The 20,000-nt window shown below is 44.6% G+C and overlaps 1 protein-coding gene across 3 annotated transcripts in view; it reads right to left on the bottom strand.

Moving 5' to 3' along the window:
* The window catches only part of chfr (checkpoint with forkhead and ring finger domains, E3 ubiquitin protein ligase), a 52,723-nt gene extending 32,872 nt beyond the window's left edge, over window positions 1-19,851 (bottom strand). Inside the window, exons 1-9 of one of the 3 annotated variants that reach the window (XM_037531963.1) lie at window positions 19,740-19,851; window positions 18,104-18,261; window positions 13,229-13,328; window positions 12,539-12,648; window positions 10,757-10,816; window positions 7,857-8,054; window positions 5,848-6,000; window positions 4,232-4,370; window positions 2,190-2,344 (exon numbers count right to left, since the gene is read on the bottom strand). In XM_037531963.1, coding sequence (XP_037387860.1) covers window positions 2,190-2,344; window positions 4,232-4,370; window positions 5,848-6,000; window positions 7,857-8,054; window positions 10,757-10,816; window positions 12,539-12,648; window positions 13,229-13,328; window positions 18,104-18,221 — 1,033 coding nt within the window. In that variant the 5' untranslated portion in view covers window positions 18,222-18,261; window positions 19,740-19,851. The other 2 variants (XM_037531965.1, XM_037531964.1) reach the window with 2 other exon arrangements.
* Between the last annotated feature and the right edge of the window lie 149 nt (window positions 19,852-20,000).

Genomic DNA, 20,000 nt, shown 5'->3' with positions numbered 1-20,000 from the left:
TGGCGTTTAAAGGCCGAGGGAACAGGCGTGGCGTTTAAAGGCCGAGGGAACAGGCGTGGCGCTTAAAGGCCGAGGGAACAGGCGTGGCGCTTAAAGGCCGAGGGAACAGGCGTGGCGTTTAAAGGCCGAGGGAACAGGCGTGGCGTTTAAAGGCCGAGGGAACAGGCGTGGCGTTTAAAGGCCGAGGGAACAGGCGTGGCGTTTAAAGGCCGAGGGAACAGGCGTGGCGTTTAAAGGCCGGGGGAACAGGCGTGGCGTTTAAAGGCCGAGGGAACAGGCGTGGCGTTTAAAGGCCGAGGGAACAGGCGTGGCGTTTAAAGGCCGAGGGAACAGGCGTGGCGTTTAAAGGCCGAGGGAACAGGCGTGGCGCTTAAAGGCCGAGGGAACAGGCGTGGCGTTTAAAGGCCGAGGGAACAGGCGTGGCGTTTAAAGGCCGAGGGAACAGGCGTGGCGCTTAAAGGCCGAGGGAACAGGCGTGGCGTTTAAAGGCCGGGGGAACAGGCGTGGCGTTTAAAGGCCGAGGGAACAGGCGTGGCGTTTAAAGGCCGAGGGAACAGGCGTGGCGTTTAAAGGCCGAGGGAACAGGCGTGGCGTTTAAAGGCCGAGGGAACAGGCGTGGCGTTTACAGGCCGAGGGAACAGGCGTGGCGTTTACAGGCCGAGGGAACAGGCGTGGCGTTTAAAGGCCGAGGGAACAGGCGTGGCGTTTAAAGGCCGAGGGAACAGGCGTGGCGTTTACAGGCCGAGGGAACAGGCGTGGCGTTTAAAGGCCGAGGGAACAGGCGTGGCGTTTAAAGGCCGAGGGAACAGGCGTGGCGTTTAAAGGCCGAGGGAACAGGCGTGGCGCTTAAAGGCCGAGGGAACAGGCGTGGCGCTTAAAGGCCGAGGGAACAGGCGTGGCGTTTAAAGGCCGAGGGAACAGGCGTGGCGTTTAAAGGCCGAGGGAACAGGCGTGGCGCTTAAAGGCCGAGGGAACAGGCGTGGCGTTTAAAGGCCGAGGGAACAGGCGTGGCGTTTAAAGGCCGGGGGAACAGGCGTGGCGTTTAAAGGCCGAGGGAACAGGCGTGGCGTTTAAAGGCCGAGGGAACAGGCGTGGCGTTTAAAGGCCGAGGGAACAGGCGTGGCGTTTAAAGGCCGAGGGAACAGGCGTGGCGTTTAAAGGCCGAGGGAACAGGCGTGGCGCTTAAAGGCCGAGGGAACAGGCGTGGCGCTTAAAGGCCGAGGGAACAGGCGTGGCATTTAAAGGCCGAGGGAACAGGCATGGCGTTTAAAGGCCGAGGGAACAGGCGTGGCGTTTAAAGGCCGAGGGAACAGGCGTGGCGTTTAAAGGCCGAGGGAACAGGCGTGGCGCTTAAAGGCCGAGGGAACAGGCGTGGCGTTTAAAGGCCGGGGGAACAGGCGTGGCGTTTAAAGGCCGAGGGAACAGGCGTGGCGTTTAAAGGCCGAGGGAACAGGCGTGGCGTTTAAAGGCCGAGGGAACAGGCGTGGCGTTTACAGGCCGAGGGAACAGGCGTGGCGTTTACAGGCCGAGGGAACAGGCGTGGCGTTTACAGGCCGAGGGAACAGGCGTGGCGTTTAAAGGCCGAGGGAACAGGCGTGGCGTTTAAAGGCCGAGGGAACAGGCGTGGCGTTTAAAGGCCGAGGGAACAGGCGTGGCGCTTAAAGGCCGAGGGAACAGGCGTGGCGCTTAAAGGCCGAGGGAACAGGCGTGGCGTTTAAAGGCCGAGGGAACAGGCGTGGCGTTTAAAGGCCGAGGGAACAGGCGTGGCGTTTAAAGGCCGAGGGAACAGGCGTGGCGTTTAAAGGCCGAGGGAACAGGCGTGGCGTTTAAAGGCCGGGGGAACAGGCGTGGCGTTTAAAGGCCGAGGGAACAGGCGTGGCGTTTAAAGGCCGAGGGAACAGGCGTGGCGTTTAAAGGCCGAGGGAACAGGCGTGGCGTTTAAAGGCCGAGGGAACAGGCGTGGCGCTTAAAGGCCGAGGGAACAGGCGTGGCGTTTAAAGGCCGAGGGAACAGGCGTGGCGTTTAAAGGCCGAGGGAACAGGCGTGGCGTTTAAAGGCCGAGGGAACAGGCGTGGCGTTTAAAGGCCGAGGGAACAGGCGTGGCGTTTAAAGGCCGAGGGAACAGGCGTGGCGTTTAAAGGCCGAGGGAACAGGCGTGGCGTTTAAAGGCCGGGGGAACAGCTGTTTACCCGGGTGCTGCTGCAGGTAAGCCTCCACCAGGTTGTTGAGGATGTGGTTTTTTCGGATTCTCTCCACAGGACAGCGGCAGGTGGGGCAGAGAGAGGATCGCTCCATCCAGCCAGAATAACACGCTGCACAGAAGGTGTGCATGCAGGGCTGCAGACTGAAAACACAGAGACTTGAAAGGCACTGCTAACGATTTTAAGAAGAAACGCTGTGCGTCACAGGACTAGACTGATCGGCCACGTCTCACTTCTCATTTCCTTTTTACTGCACATGCTACTTGGTATTTTAGCTTGATCTAAACTTCTTGTCCACCAAGATTAACATTATATTTACTTTTCTTTCAAATGTATTAACTTTTTATTTACTATGCTTTTGTTTTTTAAAAAGGTGCAATACAAACAAAGCTGTTCATTTGCTGTTATTATTATTATCGTTATTATTATTATTATTATTATTATCTTCATCAATACTGTAATAACACTGACCATATTAATCATCATTATTGTGATGAAATGTCATAAAATGTGTTTCTAAGTGTGGATTTCATCAGTACGTAGCATTATACGTCCTGTTTCACTGGATGGAGTGCAGTGTGTAAAGTAATAATATTAAAATCACTGCTCATTAAAAACAGAATAAAAAAACAGTTTTGATAGTTTTTGTTATTTTTTGTTCTGACTTGAAAAACAAAATATAAATAGTGTATAGAGAAAAGGTCTTGTGACATGTTGTGATGGTCTGTTGTGATGGTAACATGTTCTATGGAGAACCCTAATTTTAGAGCACAATTTCTAGTGATTTGAAGAGTTTAGCATATTGTAAAAACAAAACAATGCAATAAAATGTGTCGTCATTTTACATTTTACGTTTAATTTTTCTCCCCAATGCCTCAAACTGTGTAAATAAACAGTAGGTGTGCATTAAAACGTGCACAAGTGTGTTCTCTGAAGATGTGTTCACATATTTACACTAAGAAAGCTCCCAGGGGGGCAGTCGTGGGCTGGAGGTTGGGAGCTGGCCCTGTGACCGGAAGGTCGCCGGTTCGATCCCCAGGGGCGACAGTCCATGACTGTCCTTGATCAAGACACCTAACACCCCCAACTGCCCCAATTGAGTCTGTAGCAACGTCTGAAAGGTGGAGTGATACATTCCCTGTTTGAGTGGAGCGATCGGAGATCTGTTCTCCTGTGACCGAGTGGGAGTGACGAGATCAGTGGTGTAGCTGTGCTGACCGACAGTGACCTCACCTCATGAACTAACGAGCTTTAGCAGCGTTAAATCACGTCCAGTCCTCACAACTACAGCACTGTTACAGCGCTCGGTCAGGTTTCAGTATCAGTGCATTCCCAAACGAAAGTGAAAGAAGTGGCTGATGGGAGTTACTGCCCTGATTGAAACGACAGTAAACTGAGGAAGCTGTGAGGCTCTGGAGAGCGGGAGAGCGCCGTCTTCACACACGGCGAACTGATGACGCTGCAGATCAAACACGACACAAAGCACCGATTTCAGGTTAAGCGGAGCTGAAAGTCGGACTCGGTCTGTCTGGCGCTGATGTTCGCTGTTCCTACTGAACTGACGCTGCTGAGGAACTGAACAGTTCACCTCGTCACCCCACAGCTACAATCATCTCTCTTAAATTAGGACTATTACAAAAACTGCAGCCGAGCTTTCCCAGCTGGTAAAAACAGCTCGCCAGGCGCTCTCCCACTGGCCCAGGACGGATCTGTCAAACGTTCCACTGGTCGGTCAGTTTGCCCTGTTCTGACCATAAGGGACAGTTTGAAACCACCAGGAGCAAAAATCAGCCCCAAACGTGAAATAAATCAGGATTTGATATCGGACGATGTGAATATTGTTTACCGTGATGAGATTTTTGGGCGTATTGAGCTCTATGCTGACCCTAATGAAGATCTCTGGTAATAACGTTGCTGGTATTTCAGTGGCATTATGACCAGTGTACACCAACAATATCCCTTAGAATTTCTGTATGAACTTTTAAAAAGTTAAGCATTAGATGTGTAACGATGAGAACGTGCTGCCTCACCTGACGCAGTCGTGCAGCAGGTCCTGGCAGATGATGCAGGTGAGGGACTCCTCCATCTTGTCCGTTTTCTCTCCGTCCTTCCCTGTTTTAGCAGGAGCTGCAGAGTCGCTGATGGAGGAGCTCAACTCGTGTGGGCCGTCTGAGGAGATGAATAGAAAGAGCAAAAAAATATTTATAAAATTTTTAAAAAATTATATATTATATATAAAATTTATTATAAAATTTATAAAAAGAAAAAAATATTTATTTTTATCTATTTCACCCTCAGAAAGAGGCCCGACAATGGGAGAGTCTCTGAGCAATGTCTGATTTTCACTGTTACTTTCTCAAAAATTAATCAATTAAAAGGATGTTGTTAACACAAGCAGTGTTATTTAATGTTATTTACCTTAATAATGCAGACCCAACTTAATTAATGATAACTGTATTAGTATTAATGTGTGTTAACTTCATTAGTGCTTACCTGTAAACTTAATTAGTGCCAACTTAACGGCAGCTTTAATATATAGCACCTTTCATATACTGTCACTCAAAGTGCTTTATGAATGAGAAATACAGAGTCAGAAAATAGAGTTGTTTAAAAAGTAAACGACAAATTGAAAACATGATTAAACATATTTAAAGCAACAGATTTGAAAAAGAAAATTATTGAATCAAAAATCTAACTAGAAATTAGGATAGTTGAAAACACTGCACAGGTGAAAGATCAGGACATATTCTGTCTGAATAACTTTACAATCAGGAGCAAAATTAATAAACTTCAAATTCCACCTTAAACTAGAGATTCGGAGCTTTCTGACGACACGTGTCTTATTTCTCTGCGAAATCCAAGGACAGACCTATACTACGTCTGCAGAGAGAGTCAGTCGTTTTTTTCTACACATTTTTTTGTTTTTAATTTTACAACCTGAATTTCTAGACCTGAATTTCACAACCTCAATTTCCAGACCTGAATTTTACAACCTCAATTTCACAACCTCAATTTCCAGACCTGAATTTTACAACCTCAATTTCTAGACCTCAATTTTACAACCTCAATTTCATAACCTGAATTTCCAGACCTGAATTTTACAACCTGAATTTCTAGACCTGAATTTCACAACCTCAATTTCACAACCTCAATTTCCAGACCTGAATTTCACAACCTCAATTTCCAGACCTGAATTTTACAACCTCAATTTCACAACCTCAAATTCTAGACCTCAATTTTACAACCTCAATTTCATAACCTGAATTTCCAGACCTGAATTTTACAACCTGAATTTCTAGACCTGAATTTTACAACCTGAATTTCCAGATCTCAATTTTACAACCTGAATTTCTAGACCTGAATTTCACAACCTCAATTTTACAACCTCAATTTCCAGACCTGAATTTTACAACCTGAATTTCCAGATCTCAATTTTACAACCTGAATTTCTAGACCTGAATTTCACAACCTCAATTTTACAACCTCAATTTCATAACCTGAATTTCCAGACCTGAATTTTACAACCTGAATTTCTAGACCTGAATTTTACAATCTCAATTTCTTAACCTAAAAAGCTTCAGGAATTCAGATTCAGGATCTGGTGACACTGATTTAACTCCATAGGCAGCATACATCCTCAGCCCACCTGTTCTCTGTCTCTTCCTGTCTGGCCCTGCCTCCTCGTCCATCTCTCTCGTCTGCTTCAGCGTGAGGCTTTTTGGGGTGGAGACTCCGGTGCTGCACTCCGGACCTTTGTGCCGGATCACTGACGGCTCTGTTAGAGTCACATCACCATAACCTGCAAAACAGAGCAACCTTAGATCACAGTCACAATATTTACAGGAAAACAAAACAAAAACAATTTGCTAACCATCCACATCAAAATGTTCACTGACAAAGACTTCTTTAACTTAATTAGCCAGAATACACTATATAGACAAAAGTACTGGGACACCTCTCCTAATTATTGAGTTCAGGTGTTTCAGCCACACTCATTGCTAACAGGTGTATAAAATTAAGCACATAGCCTTGCAGTCTCCAAGACAAACACTGTCAGTAGAGGGTCATGCTGAAGACTAAACATGGCACTGTAATAGGATGCCACCTCTGCCACAAGTCAGTTTGTGAAATTTCTGCCTTGCTAGATCTGCCCCAGACAACTGTAAGTGATATCATTGTGATATTGATGCATGCAGGAGCAAAAACAGCTCAGCCATGAAGCGGCAGACCACACAAACTCAGAAAGTGGGACCGCCCAGTGCTGAAGTGCACTGTGTCTATCCTCTGTTGAATCACTAAAGATTTCCTAATCTAGATTTACTAAAGATCAGCAACAGAACTGCACGTTAGAAGCTTCACGAAATGGGTTTCCACGGCCGAGCTGCTGCACACAAGCCTAAGATCAAAATACACAATGCCAAGTGTCGGCTGGAGTGGGGTCCACCACTGGACTCCGGAGCAGTGGAATGCATTCTGTGGAGCGATGAATCACACTTCTCTATCAGTCAGTCTGATGGACGAGTCTGAGTTTGGCGAATGCCAGGAGAACGTTAGCTGTCTCACTGCACTGTGCCAGCTGTAAAGTTTGGTGGAGGAGGGATGATGATATGGGGCTGTTTTTCAGGGGTTGGTCTAGAACCCTGAGTTCCAGTGAAGGGGAATCTTGATGCTTCAGCACAACAAGACATTTTGGACAACCAACTTTGTGGGAACAGTTTGGGGAAGAACCTTTGCATGACTGAGCCCCAGTGCACAGAGCAAGATCCTGGGTAAGTTTGGTGTGGAAGAACTTGACTGGCCCTCACAGAGCCCTGACCTCAACCCCACTGAACCGTCGGGACTGAAATGCCCTTCAACCCCAGCCCTCCAACATAATACTGTGCATAAAAAAAGAAATACTTTGATACTGGCTTAACACTTACACTAATAACTGTTCTAAGTTCTCAAAAGTTGTAAAGAAGGAAAGTCTTCAGACGCCGAGTTTGCAGAAGAGGGAAAAAGGCTTCTTCTTTAGTTCAGCATCAGGTGGCACAGAGAGTCCCAGCTACACAGAGATCCAAACAAGTTTATATACCACTTATCTGGGGTAATTTGATATCCCCCCACCTCACTCACTGCTCATATTTTGATATTAGCTTATTCTCTAAAAGGTGCATCTCTTTGTCCATCGCATGATGAGCTCACTCCTAAAACTGGTTCCAACCGGTTTTTACCAGTCTGCTTTACCTTTCAAGGTCAACTTGCCCCTCTCTTCACTGGGTCAGTAAGGACCCACAGGCCTCTCTGTGAACCCAGGGGCTTTCCCGACGTTCCCTTTGTGAGAGAACATTCTCTGTTACCCAGTACTACCCATTCGGTTATTGATCACAATATCTAATCCATTTGATTGCTGATTAAGGGAATATTTACTCAAAATCTCCGTCAGAAAACCCTCGAGCCAGACTGTGAGCCATGCCCTCTCACATAAACGTCAGTGTGGAAGCTGTTATAGCTGAAAAGGGGGCCAACTCCCTATGAATGCCTATGGATTTAGAATGGGACTCATCGAAGCTCCTGTGGGCGTAATTAACAATAGATGTCCCAATACTTTTGTGCACACAGTGTATGTTTGGTGTCTGAGGTTTGTCAGCATTCCCTGACAGTGTGAACTCCTACTTGTGGCAGCGACGGTGTGCGTGTACAGCGTTGGGTAGAGATGAGCGCCGGAGCTGGAGGTGCTTGGCTGGTCCTCATATCCCGGACGAAGCGGCTTCTCCAGAAGAAAACTGGGGAGAGTAACGGGCTCCACCGGAGCAGGATCCACGTCCGTATCAACGCGATCCATTACGGCAGAGCAGCTGTTCCTCACAGTGTCTAAAACACAAACACGACAGCCTTTAATCAGTCCTGAGAACCCAGACGCAGGCCCACAACGTTCTGTCTGAACTAGTGCGGCCACTCCACTATCCGTTAGATCTTATTTAGAACCATGAGTTTTATATTAGAACCATTTGATGCCTAACTGGTTCTTTGCCTGGTGAAATCGTTCTTCGTATTGGAGAATGTGTGGTCTACGGCTCTATCCAGAACCAAAAAGGGTACTGTTACGAGATTAATACCACATGCAGCACACTCAACATCAATCTGAAGATCCATTACACCATGCACAGAACCATTTAAGCATATAAAGGGTTCTATATAGACCTCAAGGTTGTTAGTAGAACCACCATCCTTTACTAAAGAATCCCTGAAGAACCGTCAAAACATCAGAAATGGAGTGAACAAAACTTCAGTGCACTGATGACGTTAGAACCCATTTTGTTGTTTAAACTGAGCGGCTGGCAACTTATCTTATCTAGAACCAGGCTGGTCAAGAGCCAACAGCCTAAACAGCTCCTTCGTTAATATCCCAGGCCTGAATTAAAGCGCTTACAGTCTGATTTACTGTAAAACTGCAGGGTTAAAGTCTAAAAATGTCTTTCGGTCTTCAAACGTCCGCGTTTCAGCCAGGAGTACAAACTCAGGCCGGATCCCAAACGGCTCTGTGCTCCCTAAACAGCGTTCTAGCTATGAAAGTTTAGGAATTCTAGCCTCTCCAGAGAAACAGCGCATGCAGAATCTTTCAAAGATTCTAAAATGCTTTACTGGAATTGTACTGGAGTTAAACGAGGGCGCTTTTCGTTTTCGAGAATTTTATAAATAACTGAGGAATATTCATAAAACTCAACATCACAGTATTTGCTGGATGCATCACAGTGTCAGACAATGTTTACGTTTGCATTAAGTAAGGTAATATGGTGACGTTCAGACAGTTAATAAATTTGCATGGATAAAGTTAACGAGCTCATGTTTCCTGCGTGCTGATACTCTAAAGGCACTAAAGGAACCTGACACTTTGCTCTACCTGGACTGAGTGAATCTTACACAGCATTATAAATGGTAGCCAGACAGACGACAAGATTCACGGAATAGAACCGTAACTGTTTTAGTTTTTACAGGTTTTAATCTGTTCTTATAAACAATTTGAAGCTCCCAATAAATGAGAACTGCCAGGTGCTAGATACCATGAGTAAAGAACACTAAACAGAACTAAACCTAAAACAAATAGCTGCTATCTGATGAGCATTCTACCATGGCGGTCATTACTTTCACTACATATGTGTGTGTGTGTGTGTGTGTGTGTGTGTTTAATTTGCATATTGATATGTAAATTACTTCATGTAGTAACAAGAACATAAACTACTTTATTCAAGCCAAATAAATACTTTGAATGAACGATTCTTTCAATCAAACTAATTTTTAAAACTAGTTAATTTAGTAGTTAATTAAGTAGAGTTGACGAGCCATTTTTTACAGTGTACATATATACACTGTATTTCCATAAGTATTCCCTCCCTCATCCAAATCATTGAATTCAGGTGTTCCAGTCACTTCCATGGCCACAGGTGTATAAAGCCGAGCCCCTCGGCCTGCAGACTGCTTCTACAGACATTAGTGAAAGAATGGGTCGCTCTCAGGAGCTCAGTGAATTCCAGCGTGGTACCGTGATCGGACGCCACCTGTGCAGCAAGTCCAGTCGTGAAAGTTCCTCACTACTAAATATTCCACAGTCCACTGTCAGTGGGATTATAACAAAGTGGAAGCGATTGGGAACGACAGCGACTCAGCCACGAAGTGGTCGGCCACGTAAAATGACAGAGCGGTCAGCGGATGCTGAGGGGCGTAGTGCGCAGAGGTCAGCAACTTTCTGCAGAGTCAATCACTACAGACCTCCAAACTTCATGTGGCCTTCAGATCAGCTCAAGAACAGCGTGGAGAGCTTCATGGAATGGGTTTCCATGGCCGAGCAGCTGCATCCAAGCCTTACATCACCAAGCGCAATGCAAAGCGTGGAATGCAGTGGTGTAAAGCGCCGCCACTGGACTCTAGAGCAGTGGAGACGTGTTCTCTGGAGTGACCAATCACGCTTCTCCGTCTGGAAATCTGACGGACGAGTCTGGGTTTGACGGTTGCCAGGAGACGGTACTTCTCTGACTGCGTTGTGCCGAGTGTAAAGTTTGGTGGAGGGGGGATCATGGTGTGGGGTTGTGTTTCAGGAGTTGGGCTCGGCCCCTTAGTTCCAGTGAAAGGAGCTCTTAAAGCTTCAGCACCAAGAGATTTTGGACTTTGTGGGAACAGTTTAGGGACGGGGATGGAAGAACGACCAGAAATTCCCATAAACACTCCTAACCCTTGTGGAAAGCCTTCCCAGAAGAGCTGAAGCTGTTATAGCTGCAAAAGGTGGGCCGACATCATATTAAACCCTATGGATTAAGAATGGGATGTCACTCTAGTTCATATGCGTGTGAAGCCAGACGACCGAATAGTTTTGGAAATTTAGTGTATATAAATGTGTACACACACACACACACACACACACACACACACACACACACACACACTATACTGCTCATTGTATCTCACTAAAATCACAAAGCAATACAGACGATCGCCCAACACTGGGGCAGGAAGTGAATCCTGTAACTAGGTTAGAACCACTGTAAGATGTAATAAAGCAGAAAAATAAATTCACTCACCTTCAGTTTCCTGAGAGTCGGTCTGCTTGGGACTGATGGCCTGATACACATAAGCAATATCTGTAAAACAACAACACCTGTACTCATTAAAATTCTCTACCAGCACCTACTGAACATTACCGGGCAGGGCGTGCCAAACAATCAGCTTCAAGTTAAATAATTATCTACCTTACTGATTATTATTATTATTATTATTATTATTATTATTATTATTATTATTATGGTTTAAAATGACATTATCCTTTTCTGAGTTCTTGCAGTTTTTATAGCTTAATATCAACAAAACTACAGAGATGGTGACTGAGTAGGTGAGAGATTAATGACTGATCCAACAATGATCACTGGTCAGAAGGATCACTGGTCAGAAGGATTATTAATAACTAATATCTTAACACAGTAATAAATGATGAGCTGTCTTCTGATCAAAAAACAACCAGGACTTATGAAGTCAGAGATCGATTTATTTGATTCAGCGAGTTTCTGGTGTGCTCAGAGCAAATGACCCTGTTTTATAAGACTGTCAGCTGGTTCTGCACCACTTTTTCCTGGTTTTATTCCCGATTTGGTGGCACATTTTCCTAATCTGAAGCAATTTTCCAGGTCGGAGGCTCGATAGGAAGGGACTGACAGCACAGATTATCTGGGGGTGTGTAACCCTACGTTCACACAGGCAGCGACTTTTTGCCTCCTGTTGTCCAAATCGCTGATCGCTCATCACCTGTGGGCGTTTCTGAATTGGTTGCCATGGTTTCGCTGACGCCAAGCACAAATCAGATGCATTCCCACGAGAAATAAAAAATCCTAGTGAGAAATCACAGATTTTTATTTAGTCCCCGTGTCTGTGAAAACAGTATGTGATGAAAACGTGATGACTGTGTACCTGCGGCGAAAGCACCGCTGCCACCTGCAGTAGGAACAATTATCTAGGAACCCAAACCGGGCGCAGTGGATTGGGCTGCCCACCGCTCCGGGCAACTGTGCTCACTGCCCCCTAGTGTGTGTGTGGTGTTTCACTGCACGGATGGGTTTAAACGCGGAGGTGAAGTTTCCACGTTGTGGGACTGAAACGGGTCACTTAATCTAATCTAAAAACCAGGGTTCTTCTACTGTTACAAGTTTGACACTGGAACAACAGCAGAACCCCTTTTGATGCTTTATAGAAAGGCACTGTATAGAACCATGAACACATTATCAATCTGAAGAACCACTTCATCCTGCACATCTTTTAAATGTTTGAACTAAACTGAAACAAGATCAGCATCCAGGCTGCGTTCACATTACCAGGTTGAAGTGGTATAAATCCGATGTTTTGCCCTGATGTGACTCAGATCTGGTGTTTTCAGGGCCGTGTGGACACAAATCTGATCTCTTCCAATCCGACCTGAGCCACTTTCATATGTGGTCCTAGATCGGATGCGTATCCGAGTCGTGGCAGTGTGACCTTAACGTGACGCTCAGATCGGAATTCATGTGCTTTTATCCACTGTGCTGCGTCATCATTCAGCGTTACCATGGCAACAGCGCCGAACAGCCGTTAAAGCCTGTAAACGGTGGAAAAGCAGCTCGTCTCACCTTTTCCTCCTCCGTCTGGCTCTAATAATGAAGCTGAGAGCTGATCAGAGTTAATGATCTTCTCAGCGAAGCTCGTTCTGCTCGTTAGTTTGTGCTGATGATGCAGTGATTCAGTCACGTGACGTCACTGAGCAGGAGGAGCTCATGATAATATTAATAATAATAAAGGAAGGGAGAAAGAATGAAAGACCCGGTCAGTGCGTGTCTTACTCTGCTCTGGTTCACTCTTCCTGTACACAAAGTAGATGACGTCTCCGTTTTGCAGCAAGTGGCTCTGTTTCTTCACCAGTTTGGACATGTTTATGACTGTGCCGTTAGTGCTGAAGGAAACAAACAGGAGAACAAATTAGTAAAGAAGAGCAGTTATTCACCAAATCATTATTTACTGTTCACTTAAAAGACTGGCCATTACATTCACATCTCCTCATAGTGGGATCTGTTTATCCCTTAAGCACAGACAGTTACTACATGATACGGTTAGGAAAACGCTGCCTGATATCCGACACATTGTTTTATGGTAGTTTTGAGAAGATTTTGGACAAAAGCACTTTAAAAAGCCACTGATGATGGAGGGATACATAACATGCAGGGTACTGTGAGGCAAAATAGTCCCCAAAGAAAACGCATTATTTCAGATTTTCCATCGTCAACGTTCCATATAAGCTCAGAAGACTCGTGTAGGTTCTCTGGTGGTTCTGGATGGTAAATAAAGTGTCTGTATCTGTGTTGTAGTCATGGCGACGCCTGGTTCCCATCACCACCACTGTGAAGACGTCGGAACCGTTTCACACCAAACGGCTCCAAATCTCTCTGTTTACATCTAAACCGCTGAATTATGGAAGAACGCTGAAACTTCAGTGGACTTCCTGGGCTGCTGCAGGTAAGCAGGTGCTCTCTCACCTCATGTCCTCGAGCCACACCTGCCCTGAAGTCTGGTCTTGTGTGATTTTGCAGTGATCTCCTGAGACCAGCTTATTAGCAGGAAAGGAAAGATCACAACCTGGAAAACAAAACACACAATTAAAAACATAATTCAATAATATGATTTATGAGACCTTCTCGTTTATCACTGATTCATTCCAGCATTAAGGAAACTACTGGCTTTTTTAATTGACCCTGGTCTCCTGATAAAGAGGAGAGCGAGGTCAGTAACGGGCCTGATCACAGTACAATGATGATTTATAACTTCTTCAGTGTTTCTTGTATTTGTGTACATTTTCCCCAAATAAAATCCTTTCGAACACTTAAATGAGCTCTTTTTGAAGATTAACAGTGTTAATCGTTATTAATCTGGGGTCTATTCACTATTATTAAAACGAGATGCATATTTAAAAACTAAATATTTTTATTGGCCAAAAACAGTTCACTCTCAAAAACGGTTCTTCGAGGGATTTTAGTAAAGAAAATGGTTCTATATAGACCCATGAACGCTCAAAGAACCCTTAGTATGATTAAAAGTTTCTTTTCACCATGAAAGGTTTTCTCGGACTGATGAAAAAGCTGCATCTACACCGTCTATAGAACCTTTTCTGAAAAGACTTCTATGCATCACCCAAAATGTCACGATCGTCACGATGTCTTGATGGAACAATCTTTGTACTGATGAAGTAAGAACCCGGTTCTGTTTAAACTGAGGGGCCGGCGACTTATGTTCTTATCTAGAACCAGGCTGGTCAGCCAGCCAACAGCCAAAACAGCTCCATCATTAAAACCACAGGCTTGAACTAAAGCACCAACGGTGTGATTCACTGTAAAACTGCAGTATAAAGACTGAAGAACGTCACCTGAACGTCTCACTCAGACGTCGTGTCAAACTCGGGCCGAATCCCAAACGGCTCCGCACTCATTAAGTAGTGCGCTAGAAAAGAGGTCCACTCTTTCTGGCTTCAGGCTTGAACCCTGAACGTGGTGTGCAAGACTGCCAGTAAGCTGTGGTTGTGATGTCACAACACATGAAGGTTTGGTTGCCTCTGATTGGTCTGACAGGCAGCTCATAATCTCTGTGTTATTCGGTTAAATTTCCACACTTAAGAAGTTTCTGATGATGCAGGCTTTAATTTAAAAATGTAAAAATTTCAATCTCGGCAGGTAAAGTGGCCCAAATCCCATCTTTTTCCTCATATGTGACACAGATATGCGTCGGAATGTCAGTGTGAACAGATAAACACACTCTGAATCCGACACTTTCAGTTCCGATTTGAGACGCTTTCCGATCCGTATCCGACCTGAACAGCCAGATCGGAATTGATGCGACTTTTACGTCAATCCAGCTCCACATCCGTCATCATTTCGTGCTGCTGAGGCTCATAAACATTTAGGCTGATGTTCCTGGACCAAAAACTTTGAAGAGGTTCATCGCAGCCGCTCCGAGTTCGAAGAGATTCCGAACAAAGTGGCCGAACGCGGCCGGAGAAAGTTTAAAGAATCTGAGGACGCGAAACGAAGAAGAAGTGGCCGTGGCCGAATATCGCGCCCCTTTTACGGCGAACTCGAACACACTGTGGGTGACGAGCCCGGCTGTAACCAGTGGAACTGCATACGGCTCCTGCGATGCTGGCGGGAGCGTCAGGCGATCCCCGGCCATTACGACTGTTTACCTCCGGACGAGCCGCCTCGTGGAGCTCTGCTCTTTCGCGAACGCGGGTCAGTTTAGGAGCTGACCTGTTCAGACTGGTGTCGCATACAGATCACACTTAAACGATAATCTGAACAGCCAGACCAAAAAAATCGGATTCGGTGAGAAAATCGGATTCGGGCCACTTTTGTATAAACGCCGCCTTAAATTGCAATTTCAACATAAAAACGATGAATCGTTACTCAGGCATCCAAAAGTGGTTCCACACTTTTCTCCCCGCTTTATTTTGGTGTGAAACTTCCTTACTGTGCCTTCTGTTCACCACCTTCCATCTGGAGAAATCGTGACTTAATAACACTAAATTGTACGTCTGATATCCAAACATTTGAGACATCAGCGTCGGGTTAACGCAGCTCAGCCAGACGTATGAATTTATATCACTCCATTTGAAGTTGGAAAGCAGACATTAAAGTGCACAAAACGAGACAGACGTAGACGGAGTCACGGAGACAGAACCATCCCACACAAAAACCTACTTAATATTCCACACGCATGGGCTCAATAGACGCCTTTGTTATTATTGGTGGGGAGGGGGTTGCCCGAGTTTGCTGAACTAAAGAGGGTATTGTGCACGGCATGAACTCACTGAATAAAGTCCAGACACTCCTGAAGAGCGACTAGAACGTCTCGCACAGAACAGTTCTGACAAAGGGCTGGAAAAAAGAGTGGAACTAAAGAGGCTGATTTCCAAGCATTCGTCAAAAACGCCAAAGGTGTCCTGGAAAGCCTCAGAATTCCTTTAGTCACAAAATTCCTTTCTTTCTATAAAACGTATTTGCATAAACACACTTCATTAAGACACCACGGCCCACGTTTGGGTGTCCTGATATTGCATTTGCACAATATAACCCAACTTTCCTTCTCGCCGAGCTGCATTAAAACAGCAAAAACCACAATTATTTGTCACAACAGTGCATAAAAAAAACACCCCCTAGATATTCTTGGACTAAAAGTGGATAAAATACATTGTGACTCAATTTTTCTTATACAGACATCACAATTAAACAGTATAAACTAATTTTAATTGAGTCAGTATTGCATTAAGGTGGGATAACTCACCATTTCTTGTAGGAGTAATGCATTCCAATGGTACAGCTCATGATCCCTTATCCCTTATCCAAATATTAAATTAAAACAGTGTGTTTACACTTAATAATCTGATAACTGCAGAAAATCAGATTGTGTCAGTAACTGGTTCAGTGTTTACACTTAATAATCTGATAACTGCAGTAAATCAGACTGTGTCAGTAACTGGTTCAGTGTTTACACTTAATAATCTGATAACTGCAGAAAATCAGATTGTGTCAGTAGCAGGTTCAGCGTGTTTACACTTAATAATCTGATAACTGCAGAAAATCAGACTGTGGCAGTAACTGGTTCAGTGGGTTTACACTTAATAATCTGATAACTGCAGAAAATCAGATTGTGTCAGTAGCAGGTTCAGCGTGTTTACACTTAATAATCTGATAACTGCAGAAAATCAGACTGTGTCAGTAACCGGTTCAGTGGGTTTACACTTAATAATCTGATAACTACAGAAAATCAGATTGTGTCAGTAACTGGTTCAGTGTGTTTACGCTTAATAATCTGATAACTGCAGTAAATCAGACGGTGTCAGTAACTGGTTCAGCGTGTTTACGCTTAATAATCTGATAACTGCAGTAAATCAGATTGTGTCAGTAACTGGTTCAGCGTGTTTACACTTAATAATCTGATAACCGCAGAAAATCAGATTGGGTCAGTAACTGGTTCAGCGTGTTTACACTTAATGATCTGATAACTGCAGAAAATCAGATTGGGTCAGTAACTGGTTCAGTGTGTTTACACTTAATGATCTGATAACTGCAGAAAATCAGATTGTATCAGTAACTGGTTCAGTGTGTTTACACTTAATAATCTGATAACTGCAGAAAATCAGATTGTATCAGTAACTGGTTCAGTGTGTTTACACTTAATAATCTGATAACTGCAGAAAATCAGATTGTGTCAGTAACTGGTTCAGTATGTTTACACTTAATGATCTGATAACTGCAGAAAATCAGATTGTGTCAGTAACTGGTTCAGTGTGTTTACACTTAATAATCTGATAACTGCAGAAAATCAGACTGTGTCAGTAACTGGTTCAGTGTGTTTACACTTGATAATCAGACAACTGCAGAAAATCTGATTGTGTCAGTAACCGGTTCAGTGTGTTTACACTTGATAATCAGATAACTGCAGAAAATCTGATTGTGTCAGTAACCGGTTCAGTGTGTTTACACTTAATAATCAGATAACTGCTGAAAATCAGACTGTGTCAGTAACCGGTTCAGTGTGTTTACACTTAATAATCAGATAACTGCTGAAAATCAGATTGTGTCAGTAACCGGTTCAGTGTGTTTACACTTAATAATCTGATAACTGCAGAAAATCAGATTGTGTCAGTAACTGTTTCAGCGTGTTTACACTTAATAATCTGATAACTGCAGTAAATCAGATTGTGTCAGTAACTGTTTCAGTGTGTTTACACTTAATAATCTGATAACTGCAGTAAATCAGATTGTGTCAGTAACTGTTTCAGTGTGTTTACACTTAATAATCTGATAACTGCAGTAAATCAGACTGTGTCAGTAACTGTTTCAGTGTGTTTACACTTAATAATCTGATAACTGCAGTAAATCAGATTGTGTCAGTAACTGTTTCAGTGTGTTTACACTTAATAATCTGATAACTGCAGTAAATCAGATTGTGTCAGTAACTGTTTCAGTGTGTTTACACTTAATAATCTGATAACTGCAGTAAATCAGATTGTATCAGTAACTGGTTCAGTGTGTTTACACTTAATAATCTGATAACTGCAGTAAATCAGATTGTGTCAGTAACTGGTTCAGTGTGTTTACACTTAATAATCTGATAACAGCACAGTCTAACATTTCTTGTCTAAAAATCACAAGAAAATGGTACATCTTTACATTTACCAACAGTTGCACCAATATTGCATTTAAATTGGCAGTTTATTAAAGTGTAAGCCACCGTTTATCGTCTTGATATTGCATTTAAACAGAGTAACCCACCGTTTATTGATCTGAGTTTATTAAATGATACAGTCTTGTCTTTTGCCAATACTTGTCCTGGTATCACATTAAAACAGTGAAACCCACCTTTCCTCCTGCCGATAGTGCATTCTCGGTTGGTCAGCAGCAGCGTTAGCTCAGACTGTGGAGACGCTCCCACCCTGACCAGCTTCCCCCACGGCTGCCCTCTGCTCTCCGGATCCATCCTCCTCGTCTCAGCCGGTCAGACTTCAGGTCACACACATCTGAACAGAGCACAACATCTGCACTCTTAAAAAGACGGTCCTTCAAGGATTCTTTAGTAGGTTCTACTTAGACCCATGAGTTCCACACGGAACCATCTGCATGCTCAGACGGCTCTCTGCATGGTGAAATAGCTCTTCAGACTGATGGAGAACGTGCTGTATATGGTTCTATATACCACATAAAGGACTCCGCTATTGTTCCGACCCTTTCTGGTGTCACATAGAACCGCATCCAACAGATTCTCCATCAATCTGAGGAACTCTCTCACCATGCGGAGAACCACTTAAGCATGCGAAACACTCCCTCTTACTAAAGAACCCTTGAAGAACCATCTTTTTTATCCAATTGTGCTTAAAATTCATAAGAACATAAGGCTGCTGCTGGAGGAGAACCTCGATCTCCATTTTTGTCGTTTTTCAGTTTCTGACACAGTTTCGAAGGACCTGTTGTTCTTCACATGGTGCGTAAATTTCATGACGGATGGGCCAAAAGAAACGTCCCAAAGTGACTTGGAAAGACGTCTGGTTCCATTGACTTCCACTGAAAGTACAGTAGGTTTTTTCTTTCTTCTGTAAAGTCACCATTTTGGAGATACGAGATCTTCTTCCGACAGCAGCGACGTGGAGATGTGTGCAGGAGGAACTACACAGAGATGAGCTGAGCAGTTTCAAATGCCTCTACTAACAATAACTGGCACTACAGACCAACTAATAGACTCATTATCACTGATATTTCTTATGTATTCAGCTATTAGGAGCACAAATCAATCACTGTGACAGTCCCAAGCAAACCAGCTGGTTTTAAAACTGAAATGAACCAAATAAACCAGTTTCCTTGCTGATTATCTTAAGGTAGAGCTTTAAAATCTCACTGAGGAGCTTTAACTCCACTGCCTTTCTACTCAGCTGGTTTTCCTACTTGCCAGCTTCTCGTCTCCCCGTTCCACCTTAAATGGTGCAGCAGTTACATATACTTGCTGCGCCATTTAAGGTGGAACGGAACGACGTGAACAAAAAGCAGGCTGGCGTGTAATCTGCATGATTAACAGGGGACCTGTGTCTGGGTTTACCTGTGGAGGTGCAGGACAGCACGCCAGTCCAGCGAGGCTGGAACGGGAAAGTCTGCTTTAGCCGAGAACTACAGCCAGCGCTAGCCGGCTAGCGGCGCTAGCCAGCCCGCTAACCCCGCAGCAGCGGAGCCGCAGTTTGGGGGCAAACCGTCGGGGCGGGTAGTTCGGGCTGTAAGCCAGAACTTATTGAGATGATTTAAAAGTCCAGGGACCGAATTGAAGCCTGCTCGGAGGGGAGTTAGGCAGCGGGCTAGCCTAGCCGCAGCGTTAGCTCCCGCTAGCTCAGTGACGCTCACTGCAGACACTTTACCTTCAAAACAAACTTCGCCCGACTGAACCGGACCGGACCGGGAAACCGGGTTTACACAGAAAGCGCCGAAGCTCGAACTCAATCTGAGCCCGTTTTACCTCTCAGTCTGATCCGCACCGCCGCTCCAATGTTTTCATTCCTCCAGCACTTCCTGCCAAACCAGAGGCAGAGTCCTGTTTACTCTCTCTCACTCTCTCTCTCTCTCTCTCTCTCTCTCTCTCTCTCAGCCAGTCTCTCTCTCTCTCTCTCTCTCTCTCTCTCTCTCTCTCAGCAAGTCTCTCTCTCTCTCTCTCTCTCTCTCTCTCTCTCTCTCTCTCTCTCTCTCAGCCAGTCTCTCTCTCTCTCTCTCTCTCTCTCTC

Source organism: Pygocentrus nattereri, chromosome 20 (assembly GCF_015220715.1).
Source record: "Pygocentrus nattereri isolate fPygNat1 chromosome 20, fPygNat1.pri, whole genome shotgun sequence".
Taxonomy (NCBI): domain Eukaryota; kingdom Metazoa; phylum Chordata; class Actinopteri; order Characiformes; family Serrasalmidae; genus Pygocentrus; species Pygocentrus nattereri.
The sequence above is the reverse complement of the archived record's forward strand: the minus strand, read 5'-3'. Positions and strand labels throughout refer to the sequence as shown.